The 26,583-nt window shown below is 39.6% G+C and overlaps 3 protein-coding genes across 11 annotated transcripts in view; 1 reads left to right on the top strand and 2 right to left on the bottom strand.

Annotated features, from left to right (window-relative positions):
- LOC106175070 (uncharacterized) overlaps window positions 1-8,002 on the bottom strand; it is a 62,398-nt gene extending 54,396 nt beyond the window's left edge. For 3 of the 7 annotated variants that reach the window (XM_013556885.3, XM_087015153.1, XM_087015155.1), the window contains exon 1: window positions 4,554-7,992. In XM_013556885.3, the coding sequence (XP_013412339.2) occupies window positions 4,554-4,810 (257 nt within the window). In that variant the 5' untranslated portion in view covers window positions 4,811-7,992. Of the gene's footprint in view, window positions 1-4,553 lie in introns of all 7 variants that reach the window. The other 4 variants (XM_087015156.1, XM_013556887.3, XM_087015152.1 and 1 more) reach the window with 4 other exon arrangements.
- A 3,965-nt stretch (window positions 8,003-11,967) lies between these two features.
- On the top strand, window positions 11,968-16,638 carry LOC106175074 (digestive cysteine proteinase 2). The gene is made up of 9 exons (XM_087015004.1): window positions 11,968-12,067; window positions 12,275-12,417; window positions 12,766-12,871; window positions 13,379-13,537; window positions 13,938-14,061; window positions 14,323-14,423; window positions 14,893-15,053; window positions 15,447-15,545; window positions 16,305-16,638. The coding sequence occupies exons 1-9, from the start codon at window positions 12,053-12,055 to the stop codon at window positions 16,402-16,404; spliced, it is 1,008 nt and encodes a 335-aa protein (XP_086871130.1). The 5' UTR covers window positions 11,968-12,052; the 3' UTR covers window positions 16,405-16,638.
- A 96-nt stretch (window positions 16,639-16,734) lies between these two features.
- LOC106175078 (glutathione S-transferase B) lies at window positions 16,735-25,803 on the bottom strand. 3 transcript variants are annotated; one of them, XM_087015013.1, is made up of 8 exons: window positions 25,528-25,660; window positions 24,595-24,670; window positions 24,317-24,381; window positions 23,914-23,995; window positions 18,425-18,540; window positions 18,018-18,113; window positions 17,624-17,734; window positions 16,735-17,285 (listed from the first exon to the last, which is right to left on the bottom strand). In XM_087015013.1, the coding sequence occupies exons 1-8, from the start codon at window positions 25,561-25,563 to the stop codon at window positions 17,196-17,198; spliced, it is 672 nt and encodes a 223-aa protein (XP_086871139.1). In that variant the 5' UTR covers window positions 25,564-25,660; the 3' UTR covers window positions 16,735-17,195. The 3 variants fall into 3 exon arrangements, with proteins under 3 accessions (XP_086871139.1, XP_086871138.1, XP_086871140.1); XM_087015012.1 differs by lacking the exons at window positions 23,914-23,995; window positions 24,317-24,381; window positions 24,595-24,670; window positions 25,528-25,660 and adding exons at window positions 18,910-18,991; window positions 19,304-19,368; window positions 19,599-19,674; window positions 20,446-20,583; XM_087015014.1 differs by lacking the exons at window positions 16,735-17,285; window positions 17,624-17,734; window positions 18,018-18,113; window positions 18,425-18,540 and adding exons at window positions 20,511-21,383; window positions 21,913-22,023; window positions 22,336-22,431; window positions 23,106-23,221 and having other exon boundaries at window positions 25,528-25,803.
- Between the last annotated feature and the right edge of the window lie 780 nt (window positions 25,804-26,583).

The raw sequence follows: 26,583 nt of genomic DNA, 5'->3' as shown, positions 1-26,583 counted from the left end.
TTCATAACATTAACGATAATGCTTTGCGTTGCTCTGATCAAGAAGGCTGTTTGGAAAGCTTAGATAATTCGCTGTTGTGTTTATCGTACAATTGATGTGCATTATACATCAAATCATATATTATGTTATATTATATATCCAAAAAGTTTAAAGACAACAGTCACTTTTTCTTCTCGATCTGAACATGTTTTTCATTATAGGCATCAAAGTGTATGTAGTATTGTGACGGAGCAGCAGAATGTTTCCAGATATGACAAACGATTTGTCATTTTACGCTCACGTAAGCGCATGTCCTATATACATGTATATTAAGAAAACAGATGGCACTGTCGTTGTTTGCAATTTTTCAATTTTCTTCTCTGATAGCCAGGAGCCCTGTGCCACTAGAGAACAAAAACATTATCGTAAATACACACATGGTAAATTGAACTAGAATTCATCAAAAGATAGCAGTTGCGAGTTATCATTTGTTTGAGAAACTGCAGGTATAGCAGTGTGTTATATTTATTGTGGTTTTTCCTAAAAACTCCGATTACGATCCCTAAAAGGTATAACCATCTGATGTATTACCTCATAGGTTGCAGGTAGCACGTTTTTCTAACATTTGAGATACGACTATTATTCACCTCTTCCACGCGGTCTCTGCCACGTAAATATCATTGTATACCCTTTGAAACGTTATCTAATAACGCAGCTGCTGGTGCTCGTTTGTTCGTTAAAAAGATATAAATGTAGCACAAGTTGTGGAATGTTAATAACATCATGCTTTTACTTTATCCCTCTGGTGTAACTTATTTCTCTTCGCGATCAAGGTACTGTAACTATGTGTTCCTTGGTACCACTGAGAGCGGTCATTCATACTACAAGCACAAGTATGTATATGCAAGGTGCTTCTTAACTTGTCAAGAACCTTGAAGACCGGGATGCAAAGATCGATGTATTCAGCAGATTAGATAGCTAATGGACAGCGAGTGGCATGAAATTGAATTTGGCCATGCGTACTCGCTTTTGCGCAAGAATCAGATACAAGATCAAGTCAAAGGCAGAATGGAAAATGCGCAGTGGTGCATGCGTCTAACTGGGCTTTTTAGAAGATGAAATCGCCTTGGCGGAACTTAAAGCGTATTATGTGTTGGCAACCGCCTGGATGTGTCCTTAATATCGTATACCGACATATCAAAACCAGACTAATACCAAAAGTCTTCCGCTAAGCAAATTGTTTGAGACGCATCCTCGTGCAGTCGCTGTCAGGCAATCAGGCACGAATAAAGTGTAATCACAGAGTCTTTGGTACAGGAAATTGTGCAGGGACCAACTCTTGAATCGAATACAAAAGAAAAAAAGACCGCAGACGAAGGCAGTGGTTTCGCCACGCAGTGCCCGCAAAACCGCAAATTGTTTTAAGGTCCGCGTTTTGAGATCGCTGGAATAAGGGATTGTTGTCATCACCATTTTTGTCGCTCAATTGTTAAGAATATAAAAATGGCCGCTACAAAGTAAATTGCATGCATGAAGCTATGTGATTTGAAAAAGAGTACACAGATCCCGTTCTTACTGTCAAAGGTACTGAACTCACCTTCTTTTTTTGGTAATGGAATGTTGGCCATTCCCTCGCCACCAAAGAAGGAATTTATGATGCCAGAAAGGATATATACACTAAATATCACTTTGAATGGTAGTGAGCTGCGTTACAAATGTTGCAGTACACCTATTAACCTAACTTTCATTAGGCGCAAGTCCCATTTCTGTTCTCAATAGAATAGATTGCACCCAAACCTTGGTAATCCTCACCCACGACTCCTGCATTATTTACATCATGTCTTCCCGACAGACGTTTTATGCACAGAAAAGGCATGGTTTTCGGTCAAGTTCAGACTCATTTATGCGTCAGATCTTAGCTGATTAATTCTAAACGCGCTGCATGGCGCTAGCTCTACTTACTGTGCTACAGTATGTATCTGCGAATGGAAATACCGTGATCATTTGACTATTTCTGGTCACTTCATTTGTTGAGTAGAAATTAAAAGGATACCTTAAAAAACTTAAATTATTATTTACTTTATTTGCATTTCTTTCTTTTATTTTGCAACACCGAGTCTGTGGCTCATACTTAATCCTAGCTGTTATTGCAGTTTTATATGGAATTGCACTATATTTGATGGGTGGACCCACATCATACCGTTACAAAACATGTGCAAACAACTGAGGTAGACAAAACAATTAAACGGGCAGTGACGACTACCGCAAATAACTGGCGTAGCGTATCTAAACTGTCTATTCACAAAGTAACAGCGTTGGTTTGAAACAACCTTGCATACAAAAGGCGACAATGAACATTCACGGAAGAAGACACAACGCGCTCGAGAGAAAGAAAAGATCATATAATGAAAAGGGAACAGTGCTTGTATTTGCAATATGCAGTGACAAATACCTAGGTAGTGGCATAAACTTTTAGCTCACAAAAGGTAGAACGCATTGCACGGTTCATGTGACTGTAGGCGTTCTCGGCTTCTGAGGATGCCTGTACAACCAAACCGTCGTATGAGGCACTCAACGCTAACATACTAATTATATTATTCCCTGCCAGCTAGACCAGGTCGTTTACCCCTAAGTGCTGAGTGCCAAACGAGGAGACAGTAGGTACTGTTAATGGAACGCACGTCCTCCTGCTTCGGAGGCGGACACTTTAACCCTACGAACATATGAAAAAGCATAGGCCTATAAGAAAAGTGGGGTTATATCCAAATAAACAAATTTTCCATTGTCATCTAAAAGCAACAAGTGTTTGTCCAATACTCTATATCCATGACAACAATACAAACATGTGACACAATAACAGTTAAAGTGGAGATTTCATTGAAATGTCCAAAATACCTTGCAAGCCCTATGTTCATAATAATGTTTTATATAACAAAGGGTGCTAACATAATTATTTACACTTCGAAAATACCATGTGCAGGGTTTTCAGTTTCATAATACAAGTTTTAATATTGAGATAACAGCGGGCCCACGTTGATATCGAGATTGCCAAATATACATTTAGCGGTTATTTAAACGGGGATTCAGGCAAAGTACATGACAATTGTGAAATTAATTCATTTAATTTCAAAATGAACGCATCCCACATATAAACGTAGGTTATTTGTGATTACTGACTAAATTGGCAAATTTCTCTTGAGCTTTTTCAACATATTCAAAACATGTCAACCGAGAAACGCTCCTGAAAAATTAGCTCTCAAACGTACTTTACTGTCAAGCTGCTGGTAATTGCTTTTCATCGTATTGCCTTCTGAATAAGGCGTCTTTTACAGCAACGTGCATAAACTGCAAGTGCTTACCATCAGAAAAGTAACACCCCTCTGCCGTTCTGCCTTTCGGCCACGTTTCTTACACGCCCACGTGCGCTATTTCATGTGTCACCTCCATCATACATTTAAGAGTTTAAACAGTTTTAATGATGTCAAAACTCCAGTCGCATCGGCCTGACGGCCAGTTTATGAATTTATACACATCTACATATGTACCAATAGAGTTGTGTATATCCCCGTTATGTGTACCACACAGTAAAAAATTTAGCGGAAGGCCTGCAGCTTTGAACATATACGGTATATATTTCTCCATGTCATCGCCTTTAAAGGACTTACTTTATTTAATGATATCATAATAGTATTCAGTCTTCGGGGTCGTCGAAATACATTATTTGGTTCGGAGATTGCGCATGCAATGGGCGATTTAAATCTGATAAAAGGAAGGGGAGAGAACTGAATACGTAAGAGGCCTACTTAAGAGAAACATATGTTGCTTGGAATCCTTTGGACTTAAAACACAGCAAAATCACGCCAATCTTCGACGTTTTGTCATTTTGCACCTGATTGTCAGCTTTAGTAATCTTCATTAAGTGCAAACTCATTAAGCGCAAACTCAAAAACCTGTACCTATGTGTCTTTTGTTATTCAGCATACATATTTCAGGTCCGTAGCCAGGGGGGGGGGGGGTCGGGGGGTTCGAAAGAACCGCCCCTTTTGCTGGAAAAGGTCCACGCTGGGTAAGATTTGATCTAGGTACATGAAGTTTTTATGGGAAAAGGTCCACTTTTTCAGAAAAAGAACCCCCCCCTTTTGAAATTACTGGCTACGGGCCTGTATTTCAATATGGACGATTCACTGGAGACCTTATATGATCAAGCAATATCCGATATAAAGTCAGTGTTACACCTAGCGTTAAGAGGTGCGTGTGGGTATCATATGCGACATCAATTACACGAACAACTTTGAATGTAAGGAATCACCCTGTTTCCAACAAATAAAATGAAGATACAAGCAGCAAACGAATTGTTCTTGAATATATTTATGCTCAAAACACTTTACACCCCTCTTGGTAAGCGAGCGCCAATGTACGTTTGCCTGCGTGCTCGAGGCGTTTACGAGATAAGTCTAACGAAACCCATGCATTCGTCTGCGTATGGGTAATTTTTCCCATATGATACTGCCATACGCTAGGTGTGACAGGAACTATACAGATACAACACTCGTCCTTAGTCATTCTAAACTTACCTTGCCGCTGTCTCCTCCTCCTCGTGCATCCATCTGGCCCTCTCCAGCACCGCCGTGATCTGTGCCTTCTCCTCCTCCGTCAGGTGACTCAGGTCAGGCTCAGGGGGGTCCACGGGCGACAGTTGCCTTGACGACGACGTGGAGACGTTGCTAGGGGCCCGACGCGAACCCTGGCCCAGGGTGTAGGATGAGTAGTATTCCGAGACGGAATCGGGCGTGTTGCTCCCGGAAGGTTGGCTGCTTGTCTCGTTGCCCATTGTTAAGATGTTTTAGTATCGTATTATCTGCGTATATTAATTTCTTTGAGAATGGACTTTATCGGTATATTGCCGTTAGGTGCACGGTTTTACCCATTCTGTGAACAGCGTTGTTTGGGGTTCACACAAAAAGAATCTATTTCAGCATCTAAATCTCCCGCTAAAGATTTTAACGTGTGTTCGTTCCTAGGGATGAAAAATACGAACACCAAATCAATTCATTGGTAAATCTGAGAAACAAATGCGAGTATCATAGTAAATTAATGCCACCCCAGTGGCTGAATATGTTATAAGCCGTGAGGTTTCCAGTCGCTACCTGACATGCAACAGTTTGTCGGGTTTAAATTCTCCCATACTTCCAAGAATGCTCTTTTATGTTCAGTGACGTCACGTCTGGCTCTTAAGAGACTTTTCCTGTTCGAGTTACATCAATACTGCCCTATTGGATTTCATAAACGAGGAATCAAGCATGCAGAACCACGCATGAGATGTGGGAGTAATTGAAACTGAATGTGAAACTCTGAGCAGTAGTGATTAATAGATCGCTACCTCCAATGTCACCTTATATCTGAGGTTCACCGCATACCTAGACAACAGACAAAGTGGAGTATTTAGTGTAATCAAGCGGTTGGTAAACAGCAAAAGTACATGCGACTGCCCGCGTCACCTTGCCCGATGCTGAAGCACAATGCAACACACCTTGTCTGTTCTGTGCTAGACTTGGGTGTTTGCGACTACTGAAAACCAAGAGAGCTTGGTCCCAAAATCACTTCCGATGCGAACAGGTGCAATCCATGCAGATCAATTCCAATGTAGCAGACCCTGCCAGAGACAATTCCTAGCCGAACGCATATTCCAATCTGCCTATATAATAGGCGATCCTTTCTCTCGGTTGGTATTTAACATGCAACTTCAACTTTGACCGATGTATTGACTCTATACAAGGAGACTTAATACGTTCAAGCCTCAGTAAATGCCACATTATTGGAAATGTAATAAATAATGATTATAGAACAGTGCGCTCATATAGCCCATGAGTTGTGGGGTTGGAGTATTGAATCCAAATTGTCTAGAAAGCTCACCATTCTCTGGCTAGCATTATGTATGTGCTCGTTTTAGTACGTCACTTGGCGTGATGTCACATGCTGCACGTGTATACGACGTGGCCAATGGTACGCTGTCTCTCAGACACGGTTTGGGCTTATAATGACGTCACTTCCGGTCCCGTTCTCAGTTTGATGTATGTCACCTTGCCCTATATCTTATATGAATACTTAATCGATCGCACTGACCGAGTGGATAAATCTATCCGCAATTACTCAGCTGACAATATTACTCTGATGCAGAGACCAAAAACAATAGCATCAACTGATCGTTCTGCCAACGGTGCTCTATTAATATCTGAGCATTAAATCATACGTCATGCAATAATAACCTTACTGGCAGCTTATTTTCTACATTAAAGTCTTCATACCGGAGGCATTTGATACACACTCTTTTCTGAGTTCGTTTATAGTATCACACACACACATATATTTACAAATGCATAGAAGATACAACGACAGAGACAGGCTGGCGACCGTCCGCCCTGACCTTCGTTCTCATAAAGCAAGCCCTGTGAAGGCACTGAAGTTGTGGACGTCTCCAGGACACGTGGCCTAGATGTCCACATCAGATCATAATATTTCCGAGTCTTAATCAAAGCATAATGGTTCTGCTCCAATACTTAATCTCCAGTATAGGCAAAGCATATGTACAGTCGTCCTATGTTGAAATGGGCACCTTTTCACAGCTATCAATGCGTGTGGCTATCGGTAAGGCAAGCAGGATGCAAAATCACCCGAGGCTCACAGCCAACGCTTTGCTATAGCAATGGTCTCCTCTAAACACATGAACAATGCCAGTTTTGCCAGTACTGATAAGCTCCAAGTGTTACCACCGTCACTGTGTAGGCCTATATGTACCGTGCCAATGGCATCGGCAATATGACTTATAAAGCATCTGAAAATATCGCGACTGCTTAATATCCGGTGTAAAGATACTGTTACTGTTGCTGCAGCAGTTGGACCAAGTGTGTTGGTATAAATCAATAGAACATTATCCGGAGACGTGAAGACTGCAACAGCTGATAATATTGTAAAAGCTCCATCAACAATGGCATTACTGTTGCCGTTGCCGCAGATGAACCTGACATTTGATATTTATATAAATCAATAAAGCTGTCACTCATGGTCCAATGCAGTGCGATGCAGCGGTTGGAAATAATATGATGCTGGTTTACCTTCGACGCCGTTATGTCATCTCTGTTCTATCGAGCGGTTTACCATATTCTTGGTAATAATGCAATAATTAGCGCTGCAACGTCAGCAAGCAACAGTGCGTGATTGAGCTAACATATTGCCACACATTTTTGGTTTCCATAGCAATACCCATTAAACTGGACCATGTTTGTATGTGATGCATCCCTCCTATCAAATCTACTCCTCGGCTGGCTTATTAGTTATCGAGTCAGTCCATTATCCGGTTAAATATGCTCTGGTAATTTGCTGAACAGTTTCAATTGGACCAAGTTGTTGCCAAAATTGTCTTTCTGACTACGTCATGCAGCTATGGGCTAGTATTGCGAGAGATCATACACATGGCACGACCAGTATTAGAATTCACCACTTACTGCATTTCAGGTTAAGCGTCGTGCTTGCTTCTAAGAAGATGTATCGTAGTGAGTTTTGATTCAGATGAATATTCAACCAACCGTTGGTAGCATCCTGTAGGTAGGATCTAGATCCCACACTGTGTGTGCCTTACCTCCTCAACTGAGTGAATAACGGACTTAACGTCCGTCCTCTACCAGCGCCTTCCCCGCTCGATAGGACTTCGTATTCACAAACGCACACACACGCACACACTATTTCTCTTAGTGCAGCACCAGCAGCAGCTATACGTGCCCATATCGACCCATCGACAAGCAAAGCAAGGATGTTGTGTTGACCCGATTCTACTTTCGATCTATAATTAAAATGATTTGCTGGGAGAATCGGTCGGGAATCCTTAGGGCCTTCCCGTTCCGTCTCTTGTGGCTCTCAACCACGGTTTATATAACAGGCTAAGGTATGAACAACGGACGGCAAAGACTTAAGGGCGTTGCAGTCACAATCACCGTCAAATGCCAGGGAAATCCATCGCGATTTTAGTATTGACTCCATCGCACTTGGCTGGCACACTGCAAGCAATGATTCGGTTTTTTCCTCGATATCGATTTCCATAGGAGCCTTATCGTGACAGCTGTTAATGGATTAAAAATATCTGACATTTGTATGTGATTATGATTGGTCTGCAATTAAGAATGGACGGTAATTTCATAATGTGTTTCTTACATGGCTCTCGAAGTAACGGTCATGTTTTCAAACCATTAAATATGAATCACATTGATCTGTCACTGTGACTCTTCATGTGGATGTCACTTAATCTTATGAATATTGATAAAGCATGCGCTTGACCAGAGGTATAAAAAACACTTATATACAAATGGGTGACCTATACATGTACATGTATCCTCTTTGGATACAACTTTAGAGTGCGAAAGAATAACTAAAGAAAAAGAACAGATTCCACCTTATGTTAGTAAAATGTATTTCTAAATATGTGTGTGTGTGTGTGTGTGTGTGTGTCCCCTTTATTAAGTTATCAGTATAATTTGGAAACCTGGCTTAAATAAGTTTTATACTTTAGGCTAGTGTAATATATATGATGATGACGATATAGGGAAAAGTTTATTACCTTATTTCTGTTATAAAAACAAGGTACATTTGTCTGAAAATTACACCGCACCAATCACTACAAGTGCTATTGCAATCTTTTAAGTCCATTAGTATGGCTTCGTCCCCTGTACTTATTTTATTACATCTCTTACAAGATGGTGAACAGGACTCGGTATGAATCCATCATTACGACATCGTGGGCCCAGTGATTATCTGCAGTATTAATTGCATGTACCCGATGGGATAATGAGGCACATCTCTGCGTTGAACGTTTTTACATTCTCAAGGGCAAACATGTCAATATTTGGTACAAAGCATGAATATGTCCTTCTTCTTTCTTTTTTTTTTACTTGATAATATTTTAAAGGATTAATGGTATAAGTGCACATTCTTACATGTGGATTGCACAGACGGCTCGTCATTAGTGACTCGTACGCGCATGCGTATGGTTTTTCCTCGACTCGAGAACCTCCCAGATACTTCAAAGTGTCTGCAGATGTTGACTTAATTTCCACAAACAATTGCCTGGAACCACTTTCAGGGTCATTATGAAATGATTTCCTGTCTGAGTGAGTCAATATTAATATGTTTTTTGTCGATATTGTTTATTTGATTTTCGATGGTTTCACATTTGACTGGGATAATTGCCCTCGTGGATAGGAAATGACTACCATGGGTAATTTTGTCAAGGATAATCGTTGTGTGAAGTACGAAGCTCAAGTCTCACGTTCCCGGGATGTGCTTTGTACTGATGGTTTAGAAAATAGCTTGATTTTTTAATTCAATTGACCGATAAGAGATATAAAAATCCACTTTCGCCAAGGAATTTTTTCTTTTTTTTTTCTTTTTTTTTGCTTTTGTTGGTCCGTTATTTAACAGTCTTACTCAAGAAATATTCCGTCATAATTTTAAGGACAAACTTAGCATCAACTTGGTTTTGATAGCTATCCATTTATTGATTATTTCTGAATAAAAGTATTAAAAATTGAGCTGCCTTTGCGGGGGTTTGAGTGCCTTTCTGGTCATTGATAGTGTTGGGTTTAACAACTTCTGGGCTCCATCTACTGACAGGGGACAAACAGAATGTTTTCATGAAAATATAATTCGATTTCCAGTGCTTAGGGGGATCGTGTAAGGTTTGTGCCCTTTTCCTTTATTTCAAACTCCGCCCTCAGCTTTATTTTTGCGTCAACACTGGGGAGGGTCAACTAAAACAATGATACCAAAGGCTCAAATATTTATTGACAAGTTTTTGTCTGGACATAATGTGTAACCACAGACCAAGATATTGGAGTATTGATAAGGATGTAAAGGCGACGCGACACAGCACGACAGGTTATATTTTTTCCACGTACCCGTTTACCAGTGTTCGGTATGCCCCTATTGACATAATAAGAGTCATAACTTGTCCTTGAACCCATACTTTACTAACATTTCTGTTAAGTCACCTGCACCATTTATCTGCTAGCAGTTGTTTGTATTTATGCATACGACTGCACTAACCGTTCCTTTACCTGACTTATCCGTGTAACTGACCGCACATTGTTTCCAATGCCGAAAATCAATTTTGTCACAAAGCAAATAAATGTTACTCGAAGCGCGCAGTTAGCAGAGTCCCCCTCGTCACCAGCCAGTGGAATATGAACATTTCTCACTCGCAATCGATAGGATACGCAGTATAAGGAACGTATCGATACTTTAATATAAGTGTTATTATTAACATATGACGCTCTGCCGATCGATAAAGGTATGGATCACCTGTTATTTGACATTTGATACACGGTTTGTTTATTAACTTGACTGTTATATAACCCGCTGTCTTTCATTGATGTTTTATCTAGGTTAAAACCGATATACTGTACGCGACAACTAGGCGTGTACAGGTGCGTACACATGTAGTAAAAGAACAAGCTTCTCTTAGTATATCCAACTAATTGATTGAGGTTTAATTGCTGTTTTATGATTTCTCTTGTTTTAATAATATTTCATCGAAGTTAAGGCCAGTGCACTATATGGGTTCACCTTGACTGTCTCCGTAGCGTAACCTTATTTTTGAGCTGGAATGCTATATAAATAATAATTATATGAAACAAACACAAACCCGCAGCCTTGCTGACTTATAGAGGTTTATTTTGCTTTTTATTATAGAGAGGTTACTTTCCTTTCTGTCAATGTTTACTATAATTGTGTCAGGCCTGTAGTCAACGGTTTCAAAGGAGCGTTTCTTTTCTAAAAAAAAGGTTAACATTTTACAATTAAACTTTCGTACACCTTTATCGATTTTTACGCAGACCGAACCTATTTCCCTGCAACAAGCGGGTTTGTTGGAGCCCCCCCCCCCCCCCAACCCCCCAACCCGCAACTCCCTAGCTACTAGCCTGCATTTGTTTGATTAGACTCCGGGTTATACACATATGTCTATCCGTCTGTCTGCATGTCTTTTCTTCATTTTATCCATTTTATGCATCCCCCTTTCCATATTACTTCAGTTGTATCTATTTCTCTCCGTATCTATACATGCCTTCCTTTCTTGAATTACGTCAATGTGGTGAGGAATAAAAACTGCAATGAACTATTAATGACACGTACGGAAATGATTATATAAATTGTTACGTCAAATCTTGTCTAATTTACAGGATTTGCTTCAATGCATTGTGTTCGCCTTTTATCATGTGTCACGTAAACAGGCCCAGATGATTATCGAAATATGATATACTCATATAACGCACCGTATAATTGCCATACAGCGGTTTCCGTATTGTTCAGTAACCTGAGAGGTCTTCATCCAACACAAACAATAAATTGACAAAATTTGAGATCCACACCTCTTTAATAAAGCGATCAGAAAATATGGACAATAAAGTTAAACAAAGCTTGGATATGTTCTTAAGGTGTATGCATTCAATGCTGCAATCGTTTTGTGGATACGTGAACAAAGACCATGCGGTTTATATAGCACGTCTTACATGCATCAAATACCACACGGCTCATCTTTTTTCAAAAGAAAAGGGTTGCCTTTACCTTTCATAAACAAATATAACTCTATATGTGCACATGCTTTTATACATGTAAGAGCGAAAAGGTTGCAAGTTACAGACAAATGAACAGAAAGGGAACTTATAAATATAAGCAGGGAATTGTGTTTATTCTCGGACCATGAACAATGGGAGTGTGGCGGAGACGATTGCGACGAGGTTGAGACACAGGAATGCGGTGAGCACATCTACTGCAATATCTCGCACTTCATTCAAAACAAAACACGATGCAATGAGTGAACAATGTAAACATATTAATCAGATAGCCTGAATATCAAGGGCATCATGACCACGTGTGCCATGTTTAATCGCTATAATAGTTATCAGAGACGGAAATATCATCAATGCTAATGAGATAAACGAAATCATATCTTTTACTAATTTTACCAGCACTGTTATAATTAATAAGAGCTTGTTAAACGTTGTCCTGTTTCTAGTGTTTAGAGGGAATGATTTCCAGCAAGGTAAGTGCGTTTACATATTGTTTGTACCATCATATGGTACGACGGGATCCCCCTTAACTTAAGACCTCCTTTGTACCCCCCTTACCCCTCCTTCAAAACTATAACTATCAAAAGAAAAAAAAAATCAATCAATATTGATATCCCTGTATGATTTATTTTGTCTAATAATCATTGTATAAATGTTGTGTTATCATAATTACCTTCCAGATGCGTCTGTTGGTACTATTCGCCTGTATGGGCGTGGATCTCTCTCAGCTCTATACCTTTGACAAGACCCTGGACTCTGAGTGGGAAACATGGAAGAACTTCCATGGGAAATCATACAGGACCAGTAACGAGGAATCTTACAGGTAAATTATTACCATTGCTGTTATCCCCCTCATTATTATCGTTAGTTATGATTGGAAAAAAATTAATGTCGCCTACTTTCTCAATTAAATCTTCAAGTTATCCGTCTAAAGCGAAAGAAAAAGCTCCTTGAATTCCATTTAGGGTTAGGTTGGTTTATAATTTTCTCGTGGCATATCTTACCCATTTAAGTCTTAACGTATGAGAGATATAAAATGCCTCATCAAATGTAAAAATATAACTTCATTCACCCCAATCCCTACAAAAACCACCACCATTAGTATGAGAATAAATAAGATCGCTGCACATCTGATTAGCTACGTTGTCACGCTGTGTTTGATCATTTTCAGGAGAGCAATCTGGGAGGACAGACTGCAGTGGATCGCCAAACACAACCGAGAGTACGACATGGGTCTTCACACTTACACTGTGGGATCCAACCAGTTCAATGACATGGTAAGTCGAATACAACAATTCATTAGTCACTCATTCTCAATATATAGGTCCATTTAACTATTTTAAAAATTGTATTAAAAGTAAGTGAGCGGAAAAATTGCCCAAATGAAACTTACAGGTAACTAACATTAGTCTAGCTGCTTATATGATAAAATAATAATTACTAGCTTTATCTGTTCTCACGCAATAAAGAAAAAAATGGGCTTGATTTTATACCTTCGTTATTGGTGCTCGCAGAACCATCTTACATTCTCCAATCTAGTTCATTTTTATAACAGTAGAAAATCTGCAACTTGTCAGGAAGCGAGTGTGGTGTCCAACATCTCAGAAAATGTCTTGTGTGTTTCAAATAACTCCATAAATAGCTTGCGGCTATTTTCATTGTGTCGCCGAATTTTTAAAGTGTGAAAAAACCTTCGGTACCTTTTTAGTTGTTTGATGTTTTTTTGAAAACAATGCAAAAAGACAGTATGGCGAGGCACACCTATTTTCTTACTTTCTCTTAAGACTGAAGCGGAAGTTGCATCTATCACGAGCTGTTACGTCATGTCCCAGAACGAGACCGGGTCTCTGTACCTGCCCCCCTCAGACCAGAAACTGGCCGCCACCGTGGACTGGAGAACCAAGGGCTACGTCACTGGCGTGAAAACACAGGGAATCAATGGGGTGGGTTATATAATGTGTAGTTTTCAGGCAAGGATTTGAAAACAATATTTGCAAAATTCTTTATTTATTTAATATTAATTTATTACATAGGCCAAACAGGTAGAAGGGCTTAAACATTTATTTATTTATGTATTTATTTCTTGCATATACCAAATAGGAAGAAAGGAAAAACACTTCATAGATTTTATCTAATATTTCCCTACATTTTCTCGGCCATGGCCGTCTAGATCACCATGTATTCCATATAGAAATTAAAGTACCTACCCAGCAAACACGCCATGTTCGGATCACGTGGCTAGCACGTTGCTACCACATTATAACGCCATAGCGACAGATTACCCGCATGGTAGGCTACCAAAGTGACGTGTTTGCTGGGTATGTATATCAAATATCCTCCTAGCATCACTGCGGCTCCTGTTGGGCCTTCTCCACCACCGGCTCTGTGGAAGGTCAACACAAGAGAGCCACCGGCAAGCTGGTCTCACTCTCCGAACAGCAACTGGTCGATTGCTCTCAAAGCTACGGTGAGTGCAGCCCACCCGATCCTTGGCCTCTCTCTCTCCTCCCCCCTTTCTCTCTCTCTCTCTCTCTCTCGTGTACTGGTGCAGTCACTCGGTATAAAATTCTACTGATAGTATTATGATCAGTCTTCCCCAAAACCCTTAATTGATTTTGCCGAATAGTCCCAGTTGACCAAATGAGATATTAGACAATTTTAACAACCATCTAAAATAGCTTGATAACATTTCATGCCCATTTGAGGAAATATTTATTATTTCGTCAAGATAATCACGGTTGTGAAGGAGGTAACATGGACAAGGCCTTTAAGTATATCGCAGCTAACGGGGGGATTGACACAGAGAGCTCCTACCCATACACGGCACAGGTGAGGGGCAGAAGAAATTAACTAACTCGTTGTTAATCAATCCCTTTAGAGATTTGCATATTTCATTGTTTTTTTTTCTCAAGATGATGTCATAGGGGTCAATTTTTAGCACAAACACATGGTTTTAAAATAGCTTTTCATTTTAGATTCATGAAAAGTACTTTTTAGGGTTGTTGAAATACAGCGAACTCTAATAACCAAAATACTGGAATGTACTGGACTAAATTTTTTTAAAAAATTAAAATAACGATTTGAGGCTAATAATCTGTCGACATTACGTCACAATTCAAAATAACCTCTATAAGACCTTAAAAGAAAGTCAAGAATCTTTTAACGGATTTATTTAAAAGTTCAACTGGAGGCTCGTAAATAATAAGAGAAAAAAATACTTTTAAGTCTTTGACCACGGCCTATAATATCTTTTTTAAATTCACTCCGTTTAATAAAATATTATTTCTTCCCTCCTCAGGACGGCACCTGTCATTTCTGCCAGAGTGACGTGGGAGCTACAATAAAGGGGTACACTGCGCTCCCACGTGGTAGTGAGAACGCCCTATCCTCCGCACTGAGTAGCGTGGGGCCCATTTCTGTCGGTATCGATGGAAGACACACGTCCTTCCATCACTACAGGTAGGTACAGGTAAACACCGGTATATACACTTGTGTGTCCAAGTATCATTTATAGTCATTTTTATAAGCAAGTTGATAATATGACGATTTAGCATTTATCATTTCGATGATTGTGAATGTAGTTTACATGCCACCAGCCTAGGATTACAAACCGGATCGTCTTGGATGTAATAGGATGCTCGAGTCTAGATCACGGTCACATTTTTCATTCTTTACATGCAAAAGTAGTGCGGCAGAGCAGAGCCCTGTTTCGAAATCCGTCACGTAAGGAATAGGCTACTTGGACTTGGTTTCTGAATGAGGAAATACTAGGCACTTAAAGGCATTATAATATCGTGCTATCACAGGACATTTTAAAACAATGAAGATCCTATAGTTTGTATTTATCCCCAGGGACGGGATCTACTACAATCCAGCATGTAGTAGCACAGAGCTGCACCATGGAGTGCTTGCCGTAGGATACGGATCCAACTACTACATAGTAAAAAACAGGTACGGAAAGACCGGTGTGACATGAACAGTGTGGTATTCCTAGGAATGGAAGGCCGTGGTCCCATATGATTGGAACAGGTTAGGGTTAGTTAGGACGAATATAATTTGGGACAAATGTCACCTGTACAAAGTAATGGGAAACGGACTACGGTTCCTAGCGGACTTCCATTCCTGTCACACCGGTACTGAGATGTTCCAATTGATTTAACAGCCAAGTTTCGGTAACGAGTGTACTTTCATAGCTGCTGCATACACTCCAATCTAAATGGACGTAAACCGGGAGCGGTTTAACAAAACGTCATAAGGTCGTACCGGTATGTTGGTCTTGACATTAATACAGAATATCAATTGGTCTGTTTCAGTTGAAGATTAATACAGAATACTAGTAGCAGTCTTTCACGTACCGGGTTAATAAAATGTGAAGTAATTTTTTGGGCTGACACATATGCTATCACTTTCCTTAACAGACGTAATGTGCCATTTTAATACACTACTACCAATTTTCATAAGTCAAGAACTATTTTCGACCTTAAGTTCCCTTGCGAACCCGATGTAACGGAAATGGTATTCCTAGGAATGGAAGTCGAGGGTCTCATATGATTAGTAGGCCTACAGGTTAGGGTTAGTCGGAGTATTTGGGTTAGTATATGGGATGTCTGTCACCTGTAGGAAGTGCAAGTAAAGTGATGGGTAACGGACTACATTTCCTAGCAGACTACCATTCCTGTCATCTTTATAATTCAAGTATTTTTTTTCCAGTTGGGGACCTAACTGGGGCAAGCAGGGGTACGTCCTCATGTCCCGTAACCGTGGCAACAACTGCGGCATAGCTACCGCCGCCAGCTACCCCAATGTGTAAACAGGTTTAGGTAAATGGTGCGAAACCCCCATACGGAAGGTGTCTTGGACATTGCATGAAGTATGCAAGTTACAAGTCTGGACATAATGTATAAAATGACTGTAACATTTACATGTACTAGCACCTGTAAAATACAGTGAATCTGAATACACTACTGCTGCATACCATATCTAGAAACAGTCAGATGACCAGAAATTTGTAAATATGATAAAATAAAATATGTTATAAAATGTACGTATAATGCAGACCTTTGTTTGTCACAAAATGTCAATTGAAAGAACGTATAAAGCAAAGACATCACGTCGACATCAGTATAATAATGGCGACAAGTGCAGTTTAATCTAAAAGCTTTATTTTCACTGAGCTGGCTCTGTCAGCAAACGCGTCATCAAATTTGACAGTCTTGATGAAGTAAAAAAGTGCAATTTTATATTTGTTAAAATGTTCATGCATAATACACAGTCGATTTTCATATAAAAATATACAATTTGAATTTGGAACGCAAGGGTGCGAGGGGAGGGGTCTAAAGCATTTGTTTGTCTCCAACAGGGGTCGCCGTCCGAATTAGACCCTGTGACGTAACTTGGACATGATGAGACCGGTTGAACTGAGGCTCTCACCTACATGTACAGTGCATTTGTATTCAAAAGTAACAACGTCGAAAGCATTGGTTATGATTCAGTGTAGTAAATGGAGAAAGCAAGTGCTATGCCACTTTGTAACTCCCATTAAGCAAGGTTCCGTTAAGTTTTATGTGGAATCTGTGAAAAGTCGACGTCGAAAATTTGTGATTAGTCACCGCGCCAGTCCGCCACTTTGTTGAAAATCGGTTTCTTCAAAAACTTGTCAGATTGCATGTACTTCTGAATTGAAGGAAGGGCCTGAAAGAGAAACAAATCACATGTTTTGACAACAGCAGTTTCTGAAAAATGTATAAACAAAGATGCTTACCCAAATGACGACGTTAGATTTTATACTGACGAAAAAAAAAAAATCAACAAATATTTAACTTTCGTGTGCGCTCGGCTTCAGGGTTGCTTAAGGCGGCTTGTCATTCAGTTCATCTGGTTGCATATAGCAAGGGTCCCTGCAGAGTTGGATCGACCCGTCAGACCATTGTTGTATTGGGAATGCGCCCTTGGAGGGTCATACATGTGTTTTTTTATCAAACAATTATCAGAGATCAAGCAAACTGGTCCATTGTTTCAAAACGCCTCACCTCAAACCTTGCCATGTAGTCTGTTAGGTTCTTGAAGGCGTCCAGACAGCCAGGGGCAAATACGCGCTGTATGTCCAGAGTATCGTAGGCCAGAAAGTCCACGAAATATATCTGAGGGAAACACAGAGCAGTGTTAATTGTAAGTGCCGTACAAGTAAAGTTAAGAGAGAGAGAGAGAGAGAGAGAGAGATTGGGTACCGTACAAGAAGGCTAAACTACATCTTCCATTTTCCCTGCCATCTACATTGACAAAACAAACAACCTGGTCAACTGAATATATATATATATATATATATACACAGAAATATGATGGGTCTAAATGTTAACCAATCACAATCAGCAGAAATTATTGCTGCCTCCGCCGTCCCGCCTTCCACACACAGCACACCCTCACCTTGTCGCCTGCAAACCAAGGGCGGTCTGCCAAGAACTCCGAGTACTGCTTCAGCTTGTCCGGCAGTTTCTCTAAAAATTCGGCTTTTCTTGTTTCCTAGGACAAAACACTGCGTGTTACCATTTTGTATCATCATTCAGTTGTGTGTAAGTTAAAGTATAATCAAACTCTTAATCAATTTTGTGGGATCTGCAGACAATGTATCGACATCAACTTGAAAGCAAATTCGGCGAAAGGTTGCTTTTGTTTTGGCGGTTTAAACGTTAGGCATTGAAGCGGCTGTTTAAGTGTTTAAATGGTTTGCAATTACGAAAAAAGCCTATCACGTGTCTCATTAACCACCCATTACTCAAAAATATTACCAAAACATGAAAAGAAAAAGAAGGGCAAGCATGAAAAATACTAACATGATGGTCAATTTTCTTAAATCTACTGTAGCAAACGAGGGCGTGGTCCGTGAAAAAATCCAGGAGTTGGTATTCCAGAATGTCGCATCTTGTCATGTCTGGCTCTGACGTAGGACCTAAAATACCATTATATTTTGTATTCTTTAAATCACTCTATTTGATACCTTACAGTGTACAACAATAACAGCTACTTTAATTGGGCGGTAGATGTTGAAATTTATTTACCGAAATAAGTCCAATCTTGCGGCTGAGGTCCATCAAACTAAGTTTGACAGTTTGATGCTTCCTGACTCAAGTTGCGGTAAAACTGACGTCTTAAATTTACTTTTAACTTAGAAGAACATGTGGAACGCAGTAAAACTACAATCGGGATGTGTTAGGCCCTACGGCTCAATAGCAGTTAAAATAAAGTGGAGGGTACATAAAGTAGCTAGATAAGTCTCAGATCTAACAAAGCTGTTGTGGATGTAGTTAAACTGACGTACAGAGGTTGTGCTTCCTGGCCAGATATTTGAGGATAGCATGGCTTTGCACCAGCTTAGTGTCGCCATCTATCCAGTAGGGGATCTGAAAGAGAAGCAAACATTTACTAACTAACTTTGTCACTTTCTGTTCAAAGCGATAATCATACAACAGCATGTATTCCACGATGCAATTTTATCCTAGTATATATGAATAAATGTGTATATTCCTGATGAGAGACAATTGTTAAAGAATTTCATAACGCTATTTAGGTCGTTAGCTAACGTAATCATACATAACATAGGAAACGATGAGGAAAAATAACACTGTAAAAGGAAAAAAAATAGTCCTTGAGTGACACAAAATACTTATCACATTTTTCTCTTCTTTTCTATCACAACTAACACAATTACGTACGTTTGGAAATGACAATCCAAGTTTGAATTTGACCCCCGTCCAGTCCTCATCGTTGAAGTCAGGACCTGAAATAGTTGTACGGAATAGTAACATATCGCTGTTAAAATATTACAGTGTATAATGGCACTATTACGGGAAAGGGCACTGAAAAATCTTTTTTTTTTTTTTTGCAGAAAACACATTGTTCATCATTAATAGAATCACAGTTTTCCGCCAAAAGAGATCGCTTAATTTCTGCGTGTGTGTATGTGTGTGTGTTTGTAAGAGAGAGAGAGAGATCACATGCATTTGTTACCTGGACCAAGTACGTATACCTTCTCTTCATACTCCTGTTCTACATAGTTCAACAGCAATCTGATGGGTTGGCAAAGCTAAAAAGATAAAAAGAATAACACTATATCATGAAATCTGGGTACGCCATGTTTGCTCTGCAGACCTGTTAGTCCTCAGACCTTCTTGTTCTGGGTGCGCTCTTAAAGCTGACATTTCAGATCAAGTTTGAAAATATTTCATGGAGATAAGAGCAGGAAAGACTCGCTTTCTAGGACGTCACGTACGCCTGCCCTGCTTATCTGAAAATGTCAACGTCAATGCCAACGCTATCGGTAAATTGAAGTTCAAGTCATCGGTGACTTTGCAAAAATGCCAAGCTCTTGCGCAAGCTTAACAAGAGAACAGTTGTGGTCAACTTGAATACTGCTATAATAGTAGAGTGTTGTTTTGTTGTGATTAGGTGTGCAGTCATTGATTGTAACTTTTGGGTAAAGGTGTGTATCAATAAAGAATCTGAACCTGCGCCAGTAGTCCATTGACATAAAGTAACTATCGTCCCGAACATTTTTACTTTTTTCTTTGAATAATTCAACTGCGACATGTTTTTGAATGAAACACTGATTTAACCTGCGTTATAGCAGGCCATCCTTTACAGTATATTAAAGGCGAGAGCAATGACCTATGAAGTAACCAATTGATCACTGGTACATTTACCTAAAAATGCATGCAAAATAAATACATAGTTTATCTTGACTCTTCGCCGTTTTTATCCCCATACCTCCTGTACGCCTACCCTTGCAAAAATCGAGGCAAGAATTACCTCTGGGGATTTTCTTGAACAAAAATAAAATAGGTAATTGCTGCCTTACCCCTCTAATATTCCAGTATCCCAACACGGGTGACATGACTTTCTGTTACCTGTCGGCAGCGCTTTCTTATCAAGTGTGACCAAAATTTTGCCCCTCAAAAACACGGTATTGACCTTTTATCTTTTGCGGAAATAAGAAGTGCGCGTGACAGGAACCGCCGCCACAGGGGTCATGGTAGTCCTCTGCTGTTTCCATGGCTGTTTGAAGCGTGCACTTCTTTGTGTCAAACTAAAAAGGTGGCTGAAGCACAGAAATGCGTCAACTGTAGGCAAGAAAACAGCTATCGAGCAATTAAATGTTTTATTTCTCAGTTTAAACACGATGAACTGTCCAACTAGACTTCACCTAAGCGTCCGAGCCTTGGCTGCACTTTCTTTAGTGAGTTTTATCTAAAAGCTTTATTTTTCAATAAGCTGGCTCTGTCGAATGGGATTGGGAGTTTTGGCGCTTCGTGAATTTTGTCAGCCTTGATAAAGAAAGAAGTACAATTCTATGTTTGTCAAAATGTACATGCATTTACGGAGTCAGCTTTCACATCACAAAATCCAATTTGAATCTGGGACGCAAGGGTATAAATAAGGCATTTGTTCGTCTCCAACAGGGGTCGCCGTCTAAAATTGACCCTGTGACGTAATTTGAACATGCTGAGACTGGTTGAACTAAGGCTTTTACCTACAGGGCCTTTTTTTTTTATTAAAATAACAACGTTGAAACCATTGGTCATGATTCAGTGTATTAAATGGTAAAGCATGGTACCCTGCTGCATTGTGACTCCAATATAACGAGTTTCCACTATCTATAAAGTCTTCTGTGGAATCTGTATAACATCGACGTCGGATACGTTGTGATTAGTCACCGCGCCAGTCTGCAAATTTGTTGTAAATCGGCTTCTTTAAAAACTTGTCAGATTGCATGTACTTCTGAATGGAAGGCAGGGCCTGAAAGAGAATTCATTTACATTTATTGATAACCCCAGTTTCAGAAAAGCGTATAAACAAGGATGCTTATCAAATGACGATGTTAGATTTTATATTGATGAATATTTACATATTATGCTTATTCAAATCACATACAGTTAATCATACCGAGTGACGAGTTCCCATTTGAAAATATCATCCTATTGAGATCGACTCAACTCCGCGGGGACTATGGCTGAACGCAATCAGATTGACTGAATGACACACCTCCTCAAACAGCAAATGAGTTATTTTAATATCTAATATTTTAATATTTAATGTTAAAATTTTCGTGGGCGCTCGGCTTCTGGAACTTAAGGAGCCCGGGCTGCTCGAGGGGGCTCGTCAGTCAGTTAATCTGGTTGTATTCAGCGAGAGTCCATGCCGGGTTGGATCGATCTGCCCAACGAATGTTTAATTGGGAATAAGCCCCTGAGGGTCTTACAAATGTATTTTATCAAACAATTATCAGAGATCAAGCAAACTGGTCCATTGTTTCAAAACGCCTCACCTCAAACCTTGCCATGTAGTCTGTCAGGTTCTTGAAGGCGTCCAGACAGCCAGGGGCAAACATGCGCTGTATGTCAAGATACTCGTACGCCATGAAGTCTACGAAGGTAATCTGAAGGAAACGTAGAGCATTGTTAGGAGCAGAACAAGTAAAGTACACTGTATGATAAAATTCATGAGAGAGAGAGAGAGAGAGAGAGAGAGAGAGAGAGACGAATGGGTACCGTACCAGAAAGCTAAACTACATCTTCCATTTTCCTTCCCATCTACATGGACAAAACAGACAACGTATTGCCAACGGAATAACAATAAATAAATAAATAAATAAATAAATAAATACAAAAATATTATAGATCTAAATGCTGACCAATCAAAATTATAAGAAGCTATTGCTGCCTTCCCGTCCCTCACAGTACACCCTCACCTTGTCGCCAGCAAACCAAGGACGATCTGCCAAGAACTCCGAGTATTGCTTCACCTTGTCCGGCAGTTTCTCTAAATATTCCACTTTTTTTGTTTCCTAGGACAAAACACCGCGTGTTACTGATGTGTATCATCGTTCATTTGTGTTTAAGGGACCATTCCCACATATTTTTGGATCGATCTATCTCCCTTGGGAGTCTCACTAAATTGCTATCAAACTAACCAGCTTAAACATCTGTCACGCTGAGTAAAACTGTTAGGGGGTAACTAACATTACACCCCAGCTGATTCGGTAGGCGTGACAGACATTTATGCCTCTAGAACTGATAGCAACTTAGCGTGAACCCCCAGAGAGTTAGGTCGATCCAGATGGATCGATCTAAGTATGGGAATCCAGTCCAAGTCAAAGTATCGTCAAACAGGCAATCAGTTTTGTATGATCTTCAGACAATAATCGACATCAACTTGAAAGCAGATTCGATGAAAACTTGCTTTTATTTTGGTGATTCAAACATTTAAGCGAATGTTTAAATGTTTTAAACGCTTTGCAAATACGAAAAAAAAAAACTATCGAACGTGCCTCACTAGCTACCCCATATTAAAAAATATCGAACGTGCCTCACTAGCTACCCCATATTAAAAAATATCGAACGTGCCTCACTAGCTACCCCATATTAAAAAATATCGAACGTGCCTCACTAGCTACCCCATATTAAAAAATATCACCAATAGATGATGAAAAAAAAACAAGGCAAGCATAGAAATACTTACATAACCGCCCATTTTTATAAAGGTACTGTAGCAAACGAGGGCGTGTTCCATGAATAAATCCTGAAGTTGGTGTTCCAGCATGTCGCATCTTATTATTTCTTGCTCCGATATAGGACCTTAAATACCATAATTTTATTTATACTTTTAAACACTCTATTTGATACATTACAATGTACAACAATAACGACTACACTTGAATTGGGTGATAGGTGTTGATTTTTTTTACCTTTATGAGTCCAATCTTGCGGCTTGGGCAAATCAAACTTAGTTGGACATTTTGATGCTTTCTGATTTAAAGTTGCGGTAAAACTGCCGTTAATATACTTAACTTAAAAGGAGAGAATTCAATGCTTTTTACATCTGAAACCCAGTAAAACTAAAGTCGGGTTGTGTTACGGCCAAAAAGCAGATAAAATAATTTGGAAGGTACATAAGAAAGCCTACAACAATCAATGGTACTGATCAACAAAAGGTATCTGTAGCTGTTGTGGATTTATAGAAAATGACCCTTGGCAAAAAGGAAAATTTGGGGCAACGAGTTTGCAAGAGTTAGTGAGAAAATTTACAGTCATGTTGCAGCAAAAATTGCTACAAATTTGCAAGAAGGAATTGTAGTTTGCCGCAATATTGTCGCAAGCTGCAATTTACAACAAGGCTGATATTTTGCTAAAGGGACGTACAGAGGTAAATAAATGTCAACATCTATCGCCCAATTAAAGTAGCTGTTATTACTGTACACTGTAAGGTATCAAATAGATTGTTTAAAAGTATACAAATAATTGTTGTGGATGTAGTAAAACTGACGTACAGAGGTTATGCTTCCTGGCCAGATATTTGAGGATAGCATGGCTTTGCACCAGCTTAGTGTCGCCATCTATCCAGTAGGGGACCTGAAAACGAAGGCAAGGAGTTGTAAAACAAACATTTACTAAATAATTGTGTCACATTTTATTCAAAATAACCACAGTACAGAATAAATATGATTCAATTTTATCCTAGTATATATGAAATATATTCGTGTTTAGGGACAAATGTTAAAGCATTCCATCACGCTACTTCGGGCATGAGCTAACATAGTCGTATATAACATAGGGACTGATGAGGCAGAAATTATACTGTTAAAGATGAAAAAAAAGTTCTTGCTGCTGATCGACACAAGAAAGTTTTCATATTTTCTCTTCTTCTCTATCACAACTAACGCAATTACGTACGTTTGGAAACGGCAATCCCAGGTTGAATTTAACCCCCATCCACTCCTCCATGTTGTAGTCAGGAGCTGAAATAATTGTATGGAACAGTGACACGTCGCTCTTGAAATATTACGCTGTATAATGGCACTATGACGGGAAAAGGTACCGGAAGCCCTTTCTTCAGAAAACACATTCATCTTTCATTAATAGAAACAAAACTTTCTGTCATAGGAGATCGGAGAGAGAGAGAGAGAGAGAGAGAGAGATACAGAGATACAGAAATCACATGTGTTTGATACCTGGACCAAGTACATAGTATTTCTCTTCATACTCCTGCCCTACATAATTCAACAGCAACCTGATGGGTTGGCAAAGCTAAAAGGATAAAGAAAAAACATAACACTCTGACTTGAACGGGTCATCTCAAAGGTTCAACAGACGAGATGGCCCCCAAAGACGCTTGGAGGCGTGTGCGGAGGCGAAGAGGCCGGACTTCAGGGAATTAGTCGGTATTGCTTTTAAGTGACTCAGTCATATTTGTTCCTCGGATCATCTTGTAGTGACTGCGCTCTCAAAGTTGACAATTCAGATCAGGTTTGTCAATATTTGATGACGATAAGCACAGGGAGCTCTTTCTCTAGGACACCAAGTACACCAGCTTTGCTTATCTGACAATGTCAACGTTGTATTTACGGCCAAGTGAAGGCCAAGTGAGTCCTAGCTGAACTTGCAAAATGTTAAGCTATTGCGCTAGCTTAATTAGAGAACGACTGTTAGCCAAAAAGGTTTTTATAGTAGCGTGTTGTTTTGTTATAGTTTTGCTGTCACTGCTCCCTCCCTCTGTGTGGTGTGCATCAATTAAGAATCCGAATCTGTACTAGTAGTCCACTGAAGTAAAGACACTATCGTCCTAAAACAATGTCACTTTTTTCTTTGAATAATTCAGCCGCGACATTACTTTGGATGAAACACCGATTTAAACTGAATCAGAGGAGACCGTCCTTTACATTAATTAAGGCGAGAGCAATGACCTATGAAGTAACCAAGTGATCACTGGTGCATCTACAGTGTACCTCAATATGCATGCAAAATGAATACAACATTTCGTATCATGACCTTCTCGCCGTGTTTGTCCCTATACGCCTATCCTTGCAAAAATTGAGACATTATTTATCTATGGAGATTTTCTTATTAAACAAAAATAAAAAGAAAACAGTTAATGGCTGCCTTACCCCTCTAATATTCCAGTATCCCAACACGGGCGCCATGTCTGTTTGCTGCCTGTCTGCAGTGTGTTCCTATCACATAGGCACGCCCCTATAACCTCCTGCCTGCATATAACGGCTGTAGGTTAGCCTACGGAGACTTTGGACGCTGACGATCGCCTTTAGTAGACTATACAAATATTATCTCACACCAGATTTCAGTGTAGACTTTTAAAACGCCTATTAATGAACATAAGAGCTTTCTGACATTTTCAGCGCGTGCTTTACTCTAAGGGATCGTTCCCAATGAAGATGTCGTTCTACGAAGATCAGTCCAACTCCGCTAGGACTCTTGTTGATTAACTGTTTCCAAATGCATTGAGAAATTCACAACTTAAGGGTTGGTGACCTTCTAACAGGACAATTAATATACAATATGTGCCTATTATATAAAATCACACCACGGGGACCGATTGTTTTAAGTCAATAATTCGTGGCATTATTGTGTCATAATGGTTTTATTTATGCGTAATGATTTAAAGAATTAGTTTAAAGAAAAGCAATATATACTCCAAGCATGAGTTTTTTATCTGCAATCATATTGATTTAGGTGGTATAAAAATAGTTCAAACGAGATACAGACTGGTGTATCTATGGAATGTAATTAGTAACCGGTGAAGGATACCAAAGAAATTCCATTCTAGTTTCATGTAGTGATTGTTACTTAATTAGTTCTGAATTAAGAATATAGAAAGAGGAAAGTACGCTAAAAGAATGTATCAAAACATAAGGGAGATCGGAGAATAAATAGAAGTGATCTGCTCGGATAGTACAGTGTGCCACCCTTTAAAGGAAAATGTGACCATAGAATACATAACAAAATGTGACGTGTAAAAGGGGAACTTGATCTGCATTATAGGAAGATAAAAGCGAAGCCCGCACTTTAGGTTGGACACATACTTACATACTTACTTACTTACACACTTGCTCACTTATACTTGCGCTTACACTTGGACACTTAGACACCTAGGCACTTAGACTCTATTTGTTAAATTAATCTCTTAGAAGCGCCGTTGTCGCACA

The sequence above is a fragment of the Lingula anatina genome, chromosome 6 (assembly GCF_051362555.1).
Source record: "Lingula anatina isolate TDL-2025a chromosome 6, LinAna3.0, whole genome shotgun sequence".
Lineage (NCBI taxonomy): Eukaryota > Metazoa > Brachiopoda > Lingulata > Lingulida > Lingulidae > Lingula > Lingula anatina.
Note: the sequence above shows the minus strand (reverse complement) of the source record. Positions and strands in the feature narration are given on the sequence as shown.

What these genes read in the sequence shown, in the direction of transcription:
- LOC106175074 (XM_087015004.1), top strand. An exon ending in CGATTGCTCTCAAAGCTACG is followed by an intron (nt 14,062 to 14,322) that starts GTGAGTGCAGCC and finishes TATTTCGTCAAG; the next exon opens with ATAATCACGGTTGTGAAGGA. An exon ending in TACTACATAGTAAAAAACAG is followed by an intron (nt 15,546 to 16,304) that starts GTACGGAAAGAC and finishes TTTTTTTTCCAG; the next exon opens with TTGGGGACCTAACTGGGGCA.
- LOC106175078 (XM_087015014.1), bottom strand. Translation starts at nt 25,563, where the DNA reads ATGGCGCCCGTGTTGGGATACTGGAATATTAGAGGG. An exon ending in GATACTGGAATATTAGAGGG is followed by an intron (nt 24,671 to 25,527) that starts GTAAGGCAGCCA and finishes TTATCCTTTTAG; the next exon opens with CTTTGCCAACCCATCAGGTT. An exon ending in ACTACATGGCAAGGTTTGAG is followed by an intron (nt 21,384 to 21,912) that starts GTGAGGCGTTTT and finishes ATTCTCTTTCAG; the next exon opens with GCCCTGCCTTCCATTCAGAA.